The following is a 14,302-nucleotide window of genomic DNA, read 5'->3' on the forward strand; positions in this document are numbered from 1 at the left end:
GAAAAGCTACTAAATGTAAGCAAAAGCCTTAAATAAAAGGCTTTTACTATTTTGCTATTTTGAATATAACGGAGAAAAGGTTGTACCATGTATATATATGTGGGTTTTAAAAAACTGTTTAATTAGAATATGGTCAGTTTCAAAGAGTCCTTGATTTGGGGGAATAAATTCTCATTCCTATTTTCTTGGTAGGCTTATTGAGAAGACAGACATTAGTGTGAAAGCAGGACATATTTGGGTTGGACTGAATTCTTTTGTCCATCACAGTGAAATTACCTTTAGGTTTACCAAAACAGAATTGTAAAAACTACATTATTTGGTTTACTCTTTTGTCTAAACATTTAAAATTATATTTATCTAGGTTCCATTTAGACCTTGCTTTCCATAAAATAAAGCATATATCCATCCTGAAAAACCTCTATAAAACAAAATAATATTAAAATTGGTTTATTCTAACTTCCTATTTAGGGCTAAGCTGTTGCCACAAAGCACTGGAAATGCCTATACACTAGTAAAATGCAGAAAGTTTTAAAGATTCATAATCATCTTTGTTAATTTCTTCTAGTCTTCACTACCTGTAGATTTTAGCTATTTCTGTTTTTCAATAATTAATGTGTTCATTGCCCCTGCTTCTGAATAGTGGGTTCATCACAATGGGCTGGCCCTGTAAGTGATGAAAGCCGCAGACTATTTGCTAATCAGTCTCTTACCTCCAAAAAGTGATTCACAACCTTAGGCAGATGAATTAATTCATCGAGAGATGTTAAATGTTAAAAAGATTATCATGATTCTTTGTTAGTGATAATAGTAAATTCCAGTTTCCATGCCTTAGTGAACTTGGCAGTGTTTGGACTCAATTATTTGTTTTGTTTATATATTGATGGGCCCAGTGACAAAAGCCATGAACCATTTGCTTATTGGTCTCTTACCTCCAGAAAGCCATTCTCAATCTTAGGTGGTTCACCGCAAGATACCGGGTGGCATGTCGGTATAGGACTACTCCACTGCCCTGTGGCTTCACAGGTGCTCTTCTTTTCCCCTTTGATGTAGAACCCCTTGTTGCAGCTGTAAGCCACCATGGCTCCAAAACTGTAGTTTGATCCACTTGCATAGCCATTCATGATGCCTGGTGGCTCTCCACACCGCACAGGGATGCACTGGATGGACATGGGGGAAGGGTTCCACTGCCCACCTCTCATACATTCAATCTTTGCTGAGGTGTTCAGTACAAAGCCTTCCAAGCATTTAAAGCTCACAACTGAGCCAGCTGCAAATTTTGCTTTGCTCACAGATTCCAAGATGCTATAGGAAACCGATGGAGGTTTTTCACAGAAATGAGCTATACAACGGGGCATGTCTTGACCCTCTGGCGGTACCCACTTGCCCTGGGCATTGCAGAGAAGCTGGGAATTGTCTGCTAGGCTGTAACCATCAGAGCAGTAGTAGAATGCAATGTCTCCAAAGAGCCTATGGGCAGTCTCTGGAGAGGCATGGTCCACGTTGGGTGGCTCATCACAGGAGACAGCCAGGCACTGCTGGTCACTTCTACTCCACTTGCCGTTGGCCAGGCATTCAATGGTGTCAGGACCAGCAAGAGTATAGCTGTGAGATTGGGAAGAAAGAATAAGCATAATATTTAAGAAAAAGTGTTTGTGTCTTCTTACTCTGTTTTTTTTTTTAATCTTTCCCACAATGACTTTAAATTTATCTTTAAAGTAATATTTCCTCTTTGAATACTGAGCTTATTGATCCAATGATTTTCACTTGAGATATGTCAATACATTGTGATATTAATGTTTGCTCAGAAACATTTATTTAAATCTTCCCAACAATGACTTTAATTTTATCTTTAAAATAATATTGACTCTTTAAATATTGAGCTTATTAATCAAATGACTTTCATTTGAGATATGTCAATACATTATGATTTTAATACTAATATTCATTCACAAGGGAAATGGATTTAATAAGATTTTTTGCTATTTAAGAAACTCTAATAATTGCTATACATTAAAAAAATAAAATTGAGGAGTAAGCTTTATGGTGCTATTTGACTCAACTTAAATATGGAATTCTATCTGCCTTTAGACGGTTTTTACTTGTTGATTTTAGCACTTGTCTGTTTGTTCTTAAGCCATAACGTACAACGCCACATTTAGCCTACCTATAGCTCATTGTTAAGTACTGATATTTAGAGAATTTTAAAACAGTGATTATAATTTCAGTCTCCAATGTCTCCTAACCCTTTACCATGTGTGGTTAGAGTTAAAAGGTGTCTTCTGCATATGGCTCTGCTATTTGATCAGTATGAATAAATTTTTCTTAGTAAACCCCAGTCTTTCTTTATGCAGAGGTGTTTGCCCATATATAATGATGGATTGGTGACTTACAAAAATCTAAAATTACTCTCAAGTGCTCTGTCAATGAGATAGAACAAAAGACTAGGATATGCAGTATTAGAATAATTATATTTGAGTCATGCTTATTTTCATCATTGCTCTCTTACTGAACAGAAAATTGATGGAGTTTTGAAAAAATCTCTAACACCTGATTAGCCTGTCATTTTGATACTAATTAAGGGTAAGGGAAATAATTGAGTACCTAGTTTAATCCTGCTTAGACATATTAATTTCTTCATTGTAAGAAAATAAAGTGAATGGTAGTTCAGACAGGCTTAGAAACTTGCCTGAAGTCACACAGCTGTAAGCAGCAGAGTTGGGATCGGAATTTGGTTGATCAGATGCCAACACCTACACTTTTTCCACAAAAAAAGACAGAGACAGCGTAGTGGTCTCAAATGGATACTCAGACATCCCCAATAATGCAGCCTCCAGTTAGGGCCTGCTGCATTTCATTGCTTTAGATAGGCTCAGTTCTTTGTATGAAGATCTGAACTTAACTTGTAGATGGCTTCTATCTAAGAGAATTCAGGAAGGTATATACAGAAAATATACTAACAGTGTAAGTTTATTATTAAAAAATCTATCCTGGTCTGAGTACCTAGATTCTACAGTTCTTGTGTAGGATGTGCTTTGGGTAGAAGTTCCTTTTGTTGAGGCTTCTGATGTTTTATAGCACAGTTGACATCATGTGCACACTTTGAACCATGCATCATTATTTTCATGAATTCCTTGATATTGCTAGCATATTTCATTGGCTGAAGTTCCCAGACATGGCCTTAACCATCCCTGATTTATAAGGGTTCATTGTGCCATCTATAAAATTCTTCCTCTATTTCATGGGATCAGCTGCTTTGAGGGAGAAGTATCTGCCTCCAGAACCTTTTAGACTCCTCAAAGTCTCTTGAAAACACAAGAATTTGTGTTTTGTAATTTGGCAACACTTTGTTAGGCCTCTGACCCCTGAGCTTCTGGAAAATCGCCACCAACGACTTATCCCTAATGGAAAATCACAGCAAAGCTGTTCTATGATTTAAGGGAAGATTACCACTAAATATGTAATTTTTGAATAAATGAATTTAATGTATGCATTTTTGACACTACCCATAATTTCTTAGGACCTACAGTAGCTTGTAATCTAACCTAAGACCTTGACTTTTCTTGATGACTCTCAATTAACATTTAGTTCTTCTTAAATAATTCTGAAGAGCCCTGCTATGTGCCAGAGTTACTTGCTTAGTTCACAGATGCAAAGCCAAAAATGAATTTACTTGTTTACACTTCTGTTGTTCTCTTCACCCCATCAACTACCTGGTGCATTGTAGGTCTCTTCGCATCTATAGGGGTTGCTTAAGGGAGAAGTGATGATTCTGAAGAATGGGAAGGGGAGGAAAGGCCTCACAGATAAAATGACTCTTGAGGGGAGTTATGAGAGAACAGAAGTGGAAGAGGAATCATTCAAGACAGAAAAGTAGCATTAGCCAATGGGAGTGTGATACAGCCAGGCAACATATTGGGAATTAACATATAATTAGGAATGGCATACAAGCAGCTGGTAAAGCAAGTGGCAAAAACTAGGATCTTGTGTATTTTTTGACTGGGTTACTGTCATGTTTGATGGATGAAGAGGTGGCAGGAGTAGAATAACTGTGTCACATCATAAGAAATACATATTTTATCTCTGTCCCCAGTACCTGACACAGAGCTCCTAAAGCCCTCATAATTTCCTGAGTGATAGGGACACCAGTGCTTTAGATAACTGGATAACTGATCTCATGAAAATGAGGATAGTTTATTAAAAATAAGTATCTTCTAAAATAGATCAGCAAGTCTTTTAAGATGCTAAAGACAGGGTGTGTTGGCTCACGCTTGTAATCCCAACACTTTGGGAGGCCAAGGTGGGCGGGCCACCTGAGGTTAGAAGTTCGAGAGCAGCCTGGCCAATATGGCAACACCCTGTCTCTACTAAAAAATACAAAAATTAGCCGGGCATGATGGCAGGCACCTGTAATCCCAGCTACTTGGGAGGCTGAGGCAGGAGAATCACTTGAACCTGAGAGGTAGAGGTTGCAGTGAGTCAAGATCATGCCATTGTACTCCAGCCTAGGCAACAGAGTGAGACTGTGTCACAAAAAAAAAAAAAAAAAAAAAAAAAAAAAGATGCTAAAGGAGGGTATAGTTTCCACACAACAAAAAAGCAGAAATTGTTAGCTATTTTATAGATAGCACTATAACTGGTCTCTGATAAAACTGCTGCACTATTTCATGATGTTAAAAGTCTGAATGTGTATTAAAATTTACAGGGGACATATTTTACCCACTTATTTTATTAAAGAATCACTTAGAGAATAAAATTTTCTGCAAAGGACAAGATATGCTCTTTAAATGTTGCCTACAAAAGGAGGAAAAATTGGAACTGGTATAAATCTAAAAGAATGGAATATTTAATTAAATTCTGTGTAGCATTTGGTATTCTCATTCAAGAGGCATTGGGGACACTCTTGCAGATGTTTACTAAAAACCATGCCATACACATTATAAAACAAATTGTTTTACTCTATACTTCCGAGGAATAGTAGTCCATCAATATCATAGTGATGCTTTAGAAGAACACATCTTAGGATAAACTGGCTGGAACAAATTTGCATTTTTCTGGAATCATAACAAAAAAATTTCTTTGAAAATGGGCAGAATAATTTTCAGATGCAATTTGCAGTGAATTGATTGACACACTGGGTGGAAGCTTACTAATGAGCATGTGCCTGGAGAGCTTTATGAGAGGGCTCCCAAATGCATTATTAGCTCTTCCGTCTTAGCAAAAGAGCCTTAAAAGAGCAGCCTACTAGATATTTAAACAGCTGCAATTTAATAAGAACAATAGGAAGCATAAATCAGCATCAGTAATTATGTTTTCAATTAATATTAATCATCAAAGATTTTTGTATGCACATATCTAATAATTGCATTTAGAAGTTTGTATTTGAGAAGAATCAAAAGGAAAAATTTAATTAGGATTTTAGGGTGGCAAGAACCCTTTCTTCCCTCTGAGTTTCTCACCAAGGAGTATAAACATGAGCATGAAAGGGAAAATGAGAAACAAACGACCACTCACGTATGAGCAAACAACTGAAAACCCCCTATGTTTGAGGGATAATGTATTGATAAAAGATGAATTTGGAAGGCCAAGTTTAGGGTAGGACACAGAAATGAGACTTCTTGCTCTTTCTTTCCCTGGCAATCATTATATCACTTAAGTCTCTGAAAGTCTCTGTGTTTTTGTCCTAAGCTTGAGAGTGGACCTTGCCCTTATAATTCAAGAAAAGGTCAATGAAAAGCACAACACGGGTATAGGAGGACAACACGGTGAGACAGATGCAAAAATGTGTGTATGTACACACAGTAAGCATGTGGCTGATATAAGACCCAGGAGGCTTACATTATGTGCAGGGCAATGGTCTGTACTAGGCAGCCCCAAGAGAGCAGACAGAGTTAAGAGGGACTGGAGAAGGAAATAAACTTTAATACTCTAATAAGGCCAACAGCATCTTGAGAAGTAGAATAAGACAGCAAGACAGGTCACATTTTACAAAGGCCATGACTTGAACAGAGCAATGCCATCCTTGACTGGAACAAGATGCATGGCATGTAGACCTAGGCCAATCAACTCCTTGGGGGAAAGAAATAGAAAATAAGTAAAGAGAGATAGGATAAGTGCTGACTTGTTGTTCTGCTATACAATAGTCTGAAAACCCTCCCTCTATAATACTTGATGAATTATAACACAAATTATTTTAAATGCATAGCTGAGCTGACAAGAAAGGAAATTTCCATGTGCCAGAAATGAAGAGGAAATTACAAACAGAAAAGTAAACTTGTGAATGGATGCTATGGTTGACCTTGAATTAGACAAAGAAGGGAAGTCGAGAGGATAGAAAATATAGCTTCGGAGTTAAAATAGCAATAGCGAAGTCTGTACCTCATGTGGATTGGAGTTTAGAATTTACACCATTCACTTTGTATGGAAAACCTTCAAATTGATAAATTAATGTAAAACTAGGTTCTTGGCTGGTGATACTCCTGAGACACCTGGTAGAAAAAAATCTACATACTTAGAAAATAAGGGGTTGCCATAGATAAAACAAGCACTGTTTACTATTAGGGCACAATCTGAAATCATAACACACACAAACATGTTTTCTATCACAAATGGGTCAGCAGACAGAAAAAACTGCAAAGTTCGAGCACTGATAAATGAGATAATAGAAATAAGTTCTAAAATATAAAAAATAGTATGAAATAACTATGTTGAAATAAGGACAAAAGAAAGACTCAAAATTCTATTAAAAGTGACTATAAAAAAAGAAATGTTTGAAAAAGTAAATAGAAATTCTGGAAATAAAAATGTGGAACATAAAAATTAAAAACAATGGACATATTCAAAAACAGACTACAGATATTAGAAGAAAAATCAGTGAACTGGAAGAGATATGTGAGGAAATTATCCAAATGTAATAGGTTTTGAAAGAGATGAAAATGTGACAGATTAATTAACATAAAAAATATAATGAAAAGGCCGAACATATATCTAATAAAACATCCAGAGAGATAGAAAACAGAAAGCGAGAAACAAAATATTTGCAGTGAAAATGACTGAGAATATTCTAAAATTGGTGAAAGATATAAATTCTCAGATGTAAGAAGTACAATGAGTCCCAAACAGGATGAATGACAATAAATACACTGTAGTCATCTCATAGCGAAACACTAAAACAACAAAGACAAGTTTTAAAAAAGTAACCAAAGAGAAAACATATTACTTATACAGAAACAAGAATTTGACCAGAGTTTCTCAATCTCAGCACTACTGACATTGTGAACCAGATAATTCTTAGTTGTAGAGGACTGTTCTGTGCATTGTAGGATATTTAGCATTTTTCCTGGATTCTAACCATCAGATGCTAGTAGCATCTTCCCCCCAGTTGTGACAACCCAAAATATCTCCAGACATTGTCAAATATCCTTGGAGGGCAATCTTGTCCTCTTGACTGAGGATCTCTAAATTAGACTCATAATGGAATTCTCAATAGCAACATTAGAATCATAAGGCAATGGAATAATAGCTTCAAAATACTTACGGAAAAAATTGTCAGTGTAGATTTGTACACTCAGCTAAACTACAATTCAAGAGCAAGGGCAAAATACTATTAGTTTCTGACAAAGACTGTATAATTCATGACTCTTGCTAGAAAAGATGCAAAGAGCATCTTCAGTAAGTAGAAACATTAAACCCAAATGGAAGGAGTGTGATGCAAAAAGAAACAGTGGTGAAAAAATTAATAGACATGTAAATGAATATAAATAAGCAGTGACTGCATTTAAAAAGTGATTTGGGCCCCCTCTGCCAAGATGACCGAATAGGAAGAGCTCCAGCCTCCAGCTCCCAGTGTGAGCGACACAGAAGATGGGTGATATTTCTGTATTTTCAACTGAGGTACCGGGTTCATCTCACTGGGGCATGTCAGACAGTTGATGCTGGTCCACAGGTGCAGCCGGACCAGGGAGAGCTGAAGCAAGGCAAGGCATTGCCTCACTTGGGAAGTGCAAGGGGGAAGGGAATTCCTTTTCTTAGCCAAGGGAAATTGAGACAAACAACACCTGGAAAATCAGGTAACTCCCACCCTAATACTGTGCTTTACCAAGGGTCTTAGCAAACGGCACACTAGGAGATTATATCCCACACCTGGCCCAGAGGGTCCCACACCCATGGGGCCTCCCTCATTACTAGCACAGCAGCCAGAGATCTAACTGCAAGGTGGTAGTGAGGCTGGGGGAGGAGCGCCTGCCATTGCTGAGGCTTAAGTAGATAAACAAAGCCGCCGGGAAGCTCAAATTGGGAGGAGCCCACCACAGCTCAAGGAGGCCTGCCTGACTCTGTAGACTCCACATCTGGGGACAGGGCATAGCTAAACAAAAAGCAGCAGAAACCTCTGCAGATGTAAAAGCCCCTGTCTGATAGCTTTGAAGAAAGCAGTGGTTCTCCCAGCATGGAGGTTGAGATCTGAGAATGGACAGACTGCCTGCTCAAGTGGGTCCCTGACCCCTGAGTAGCCTAACTTGGAGACATCTCCCACTACTAGGTCCAGACCAACACATCACACCTCATACAGCTGGGTACACCCTGAGACAAAGCTTCCAGAGCAAGAATCAGCAAAACTCACTGTTCAGCAATATTTTATCTTCTGTAGCCTCCGCTGCTGATACCCAGGCAAACAGGGTCTGGAGTAGACCTCAAGCAAACTCTAACAGACATGCAGCTGAGGGTCCTGACTGTTAGAAGGAAAACTAACAAACAGAACGGACACCCACACCAAAACTCATCAGTACGTCACCATCATCAAAGATCAAAGGCAGATAAAACCACAAAGATGGGGAAAAAGGCAGTGCAGAAAAGCTGGAAATTCAAAAACTCAGAGTGTTGCTCCCCCTCCAAAGGAACGCAGCTCATAATCAGCAACAGAACAAAGCTGGATGGAGAATGACTTTGATGAGTTGAGAGAAGTCTTCAGTCAATCAAACTTCTCAGAGCTAAAGGAGGAACTATGTAAGCAGTGCAAAGACACTAAAAACCTTGAAAAAAGAATGGATGAATGGATAACTAGAATAATCAATGCAGAGAAGATCTTAAAAGAACAGATAGAGATGAAAACCATGACATGAGAACTACGTGACAAATGCACAAGCTTCAGTAACCGACTCGATCAATGGAAGAAAGATTATCAGTGATTGAAGATCAAATGAATGAAATGAAGTGAGAAGAGAAATGTAGAGAAAAAAGAGCAAAAAGAAATGAACAAAGCCTCCAAGAAATATGGGATTATGTGAAAAGACCAAATCTATGTCTGATTGGTGTGCCTGAAAGTGATGGGGAAAATGGAACCAAGCTGGAAAACACTCTGCAGGATATCATCCAGGAGAACTTCCCCAACCCAGTAAGGCAGGCAAACATTCAAATTCAGGAAATACAGAGAACGCCACAAAGATACTCCTCGAGAAGAGCAACTCCAAGACACATAATTGTCAGATTCACCAAAGTTGAAATGAAGGAAAAAATGTTAAGGGCAGCCAGAGAGACAGGTCGGGTTACCCACAAAGGGAAGCCCATCAGACTGACAGCAGATCTCTCGGCAGAAACTCTACAAGCCAGAAGAGAGTGGGGGCCAATATTCAACATTCTTGAAGAAAAGAATTTTCACCCAGAATTTCATATCCAGTCAAACTAAGCTTCATAAGTGAAGGAGAAATAAAATCCTTTACAGACAAGCAAATGCTGAGAGATTTTGTCACCACCAGGCTTGCCCTACAAGAGATCCTGAAGGAAGCACTAAATATGGAAAGGAACAACTGGTACCAGCCATTGCAAAAACATGCCAAAATGTAAAGACTATCGATGCTAGGAAGAAATGGCATCAACTAACGAGCAAAATAACCAGCTAATATCATCATGACAGGATCAAGTACACACATAACGATATTAACCTTAAATATAAATAGACTAAATGGTCCAATTAAAAGACACAGACTGGCAAACTGGATAAAGAGTCAAGACCTCGGGCCGGGCGCGGTGGCTCAAGCCTGCATCCCAGCACTTTGGGAGGCCCAGACGGGCGGATCACGAGGTCAGGAGATCAAGACCATCCTGGCTAACCCGGTGAAACCCCGTCTCTACTAAAAAATACAAAAAACTAGCCGGGCGAGGTGGCGGGCGCCTGTGGTCCCAGCTACTCGGGAGGCTGAGGCAGGAGAATGGTGTAAACCCGGGAGGCGGAGCTTGTAGTGAGCCGAGTTCGTGCCACTGCACTCCAGCCTGGGCGACAGAGCAAAGACTCCGTCTCAAAAAAAAAAAAAAAAAAAAAAAAAAAAGAGTCAAGACCTCTCAGTTTGCTGTATTCAGGAGACCCATCTCACATGTGGAGACACACATAGGCTCAAAATAAAGGGATGGAGGAAGATCTACCAAGCAGATGGAAAACAAAAAAAGGCAGGGGTTGCAATCCTCATCTCTGATAAAACAGACTTTAAACCATCAAAGATCAAAAGAGACAAGGCCATTACATAACGGTAAAGGGATCCATTCATCAGGAAGAGCTAACTATCCTAAATAAATATGCACCCAATACAGGAGCACCCAGATTCATAAAGCAAGTCCTCAGAGACTTACAAAGAGACTTAGACTCCCATACAATAATAATGAGAGACTTTAACACCACACTGTCAACATTAGACAGATCAACGAGATAGAAAGTTAACAAGGATATCCAGGAACTGAACTTAACTCTCCACCAAGCAGACCTAATAGATATCTACAGAATTCTCCAACCCAAATCAACAGAATATACATTCTACTCAGTACCACATCGCAGTTATTCCAAAATTGACCACATAGTTGGAAGTAAAGCACTCCTCAGCAAATGTAAAAGAACAGAAATTATAACAAACTGTCTCTCAGACCACAGTGCAATCAAATTAGATCTCAGGACTAAGAAACTCAATCAAAACTACTCAACTACATGGAAACTGAACAACCTGCTCCTGAATGACTGCTGGGTGCATAATGAAATGAAGGCAGAAATAAAGATGTTCTTTGAAACCAATGAGAAAAAAGATACAACATACCAGAATCTCTGGGACATATTTAAAGCAGTGTGTAGAAGGAAATTTACAGCACTAAATGCCCACAAGAGAAAGCAGGAGAGATCTAAAATTGATACCCTAATATCACAATTAAAAGAACTAGAGAAGCAAGAGAAAACACATTCAAAAGCTAGCAGAAGGCAAGAAATAACTAAGATCAGAGCAGAACTGAAGGAGATAGAGACACAAAAAATCCTCCAAAAAATCAATGAATCCAGGAGCTGGTTTTTTGAAAAGATCAACAAAATTGATAGACTGCTAGCAAGACTAATAAAGAAGAAAAGAGAGAAGAATCAAATAGACACAATAAAAAATGATACAGGGGATATTACCACCGACCCCACAGAAATACAAACTACCATCAGAGAATACTGTAAACACCTCTATGCAAATAAACTAGAAAACCTAGAAGAAATGGATAAATTCCTGGACACTTATGCTCTCCCAAGACTAAACCAGGAACAAGCTGAATCCCTGAACAGATCAATAGCAGGCTCTGAAATTGAGGCACTAATTGATAGCCTACCAAAAAAAAAAAAGTCCAGGACCAGACGGATTCACAGCTGAATTCTACTAGAGGTACAAGGAGGATTTGGTACCATTCTTTCTGAAACTATTCCAATCAATAGAAAAAGAGGGAATCCTCCCTAACTCATTTTATGAGGCCAGCATCATCCTGATACCAAAGCCTGAGAGAGATACAACAAAAAAAGAGAATTTTAGACCAACATCCCTGATGAACACCGATGCAAAAATCCTCAGTAAAATACTGGCAAACCAAATCCAGCAGCACATCAAAAAGCTTATCTACCATGATCAAGTGGGCTTCATCCCTGGGATGCAAGGCTGGTTCAACATATGCAAATCAATAAACTTAATCCAGCATATAAACAGAACCAATGACAAAAATCACATGATTATCTCAATAGATGCAGAAAAGGCCTTTGACAGAATTCTACAGCCCTTTAGCTAAAAACTCTCAATAAATTCGGTATTGATGGAATGTATCTCAAAATAATAGGAGTTATTTATGACAAACCCAGAGGCAATATACTGAATGGGCAAAAACTGGAAGCATTCCCTTTGAAAACTGGCGCAAGACAGGGATGCCTTCTCTCACCACTCCTATTCAACATAGTGTTGGACGTTCTGGCTAGGGCAATCACACAAGAGAAAGAAATAAAGGGTATTCAATTAGGAAAAGAAGAAGTCAAATTGTCCCTGTTTGCAGATGACATGATTGTATATTTAGAAAACCCCATTGTCTCAGCCCCAAATCTCCTTAAGCTGATCAGCAACTTCAGCAAAGTCTCAGGATACAAAATCAATGTGCAAAAATCACAAGCATTCCTATACACCAGTAACAGACAAACAGAGAGCCAAATCATGAATGAACTCCCATTCACAATAGCTTCAAAGAGAATAAAATACCTTGGAATCCAACTTACAAGGGATGTAAAGGACCTCTTCAAGGAGAATTACAAACCACTGCTCAGTGAAATAAAAGAGGACACAAACAAATGGAAGAACATACCATGCTCATGGATAGGAAGAATCAATATCGTGAAAATGGCCATACTGACCAAGGTAATTTATAGATTCAATGCCATCCCCATCAAGCTACCAATGACTTTCTTCACAGAATTGCAAAAAACTGCTTTAAAGTTCATATGGAACCAAAAAAGAGCCCTCATTGCCAAGACAATCCTAAGTCAAAAGAACAAAGCTGGAGGCATCACGCTACCTGACTTGAAACTATACTACAAGGCTACAGTAACCAAAACAGCATGGTACTGGTACCAAAACAGAGATATAGACCAATGGAACAGAACAGAGTCCTCAGAAATAATACCACACATCTACAGCCATCTGATCTTTGACAAACCTGAGAAAAACAAGAAATGGGCAAAGGATTCCCTATTTAATAAATGGTGCTGGGAAAACTGGCTAGCCATAAGTAGAAAGCTGAAACTGGATCCTTTCCTTACTCCTTATATAAAAATTAATTCAAGATGGATTAGAGACTTAAATGTTAGACCTAAAACCATAAAAACCCTAGAAGAAAACCTAGGTAATACCATTCAGGACATAGGCATGGGCAAGGACTTCATGTCTAAAACACCAAAAGCAATGGCAGCAAAAGCCAAAATTGACAAATGGGATCTCATTAAACCAAAGAGCTTCTGCATAGCAAAAGAAACTACCATCAGAGTGAACAGGCAACCCACAGAATGGGAGAAAATGTTTGCAATCTACTCATCTGACAAAGGGCTAATATCCAGAACCTACAAAGGACTCAAACAAATTTACCAAAAAAAAAAAAAACAAACAAACAAAAAAAAAAAAACAAACAAACAACCCCATCAAAAAGTGGGCAAAGGATATGAACAGACACTTCTCAAAAGAAGACATTCATACAGCCAACAGACACATAAAAAATGCTCATCATCACTGGCCATCAGAGAAATGCAAATCAAAACTACAATGAGATACCATCCTCACACCACTTAGAATGGCAATCATTAAATAATCAGGAAACAACAGGTGCTGGAGAGGATATGGAGAAATAGGAACACTTTTACACTGTTGGTGGGAGTGTAAACTAGTTCAACCATTGTGGAATATAGTGTAGTGATTCCTCAAGGATCTAGAACTAGAAATACCATTTGACCCAGCCATCCCATTACTGCGTATATACCCAAAGGATTATAAATCATGCTGCTATAAAGACACATGCACACATATGTTTATTGCAGCACACTAGCAAAGACTTAGCATCAACCCAAATGTCCATCAGTGACAGACTGGATTAAGAAAGTGTGGCACACATACACCATGGAATACTATGCAGCCATAAAAGAGGATGAATCTGTGTCCTTTGTAGGGACATGGATACATCTGGAAACCATCATTCTCAGCAAACTATTGCAAGAACAAAAAACCAAACACCACATATTCTCACTCATAGGTGGGAACTGAACAATGAGATCACTTGGACACAGGAAGGGGAACATCACACACCAGGCCCTATTGTGGGGAGGGGACAGGGCGAGGGATTGCATTAGGAAATATACCTAATATAAATGACAATTTAATGGGTACAGCACACCAACATGGCACTTGTATACATATGTAACAAACCTGCACATTGTGCACATGTACCCTAGAACTTAAGGTATAATAATATTAAAAATAAATAAATAAATAAAAAG

General features: G+C 38.5%; 1 protein-coding gene across 1 annotated transcript in view; it reads right to left on the reverse strand.

Moving 5' to 3' along the window:
• SVEP1 (sushi, von Willebrand factor type A, EGF and pentraxin domain containing 1) overlaps positions 1 to 14,302 on the reverse strand; it is a 226,247-nt gene that overhangs the window by 43,593 nt on the left and 168,352 nt on the right. The window contains exon 37 of the mRNA XM_007968447.3: positions 930 to 1,602. Coding sequence (XP_007966638.3) covers positions 930 to 1,602 — 673 coding nt within the window. The remainder of the gene's footprint in view (positions 1 to 929; positions 1,603 to 14,302) is intronic.

The sequence above is a fragment of the Chlorocebus sabaeus genome, chromosome 12, assembly GCF_047675955.1.
Source record: "Chlorocebus sabaeus isolate Y175 chromosome 12, mChlSab1.0.hap1, whole genome shotgun sequence".
Classification (NCBI taxonomy): Eukaryota; Metazoa; Chordata; class Mammalia; order Primates; family Cercopithecidae; genus Chlorocebus; species Chlorocebus sabaeus.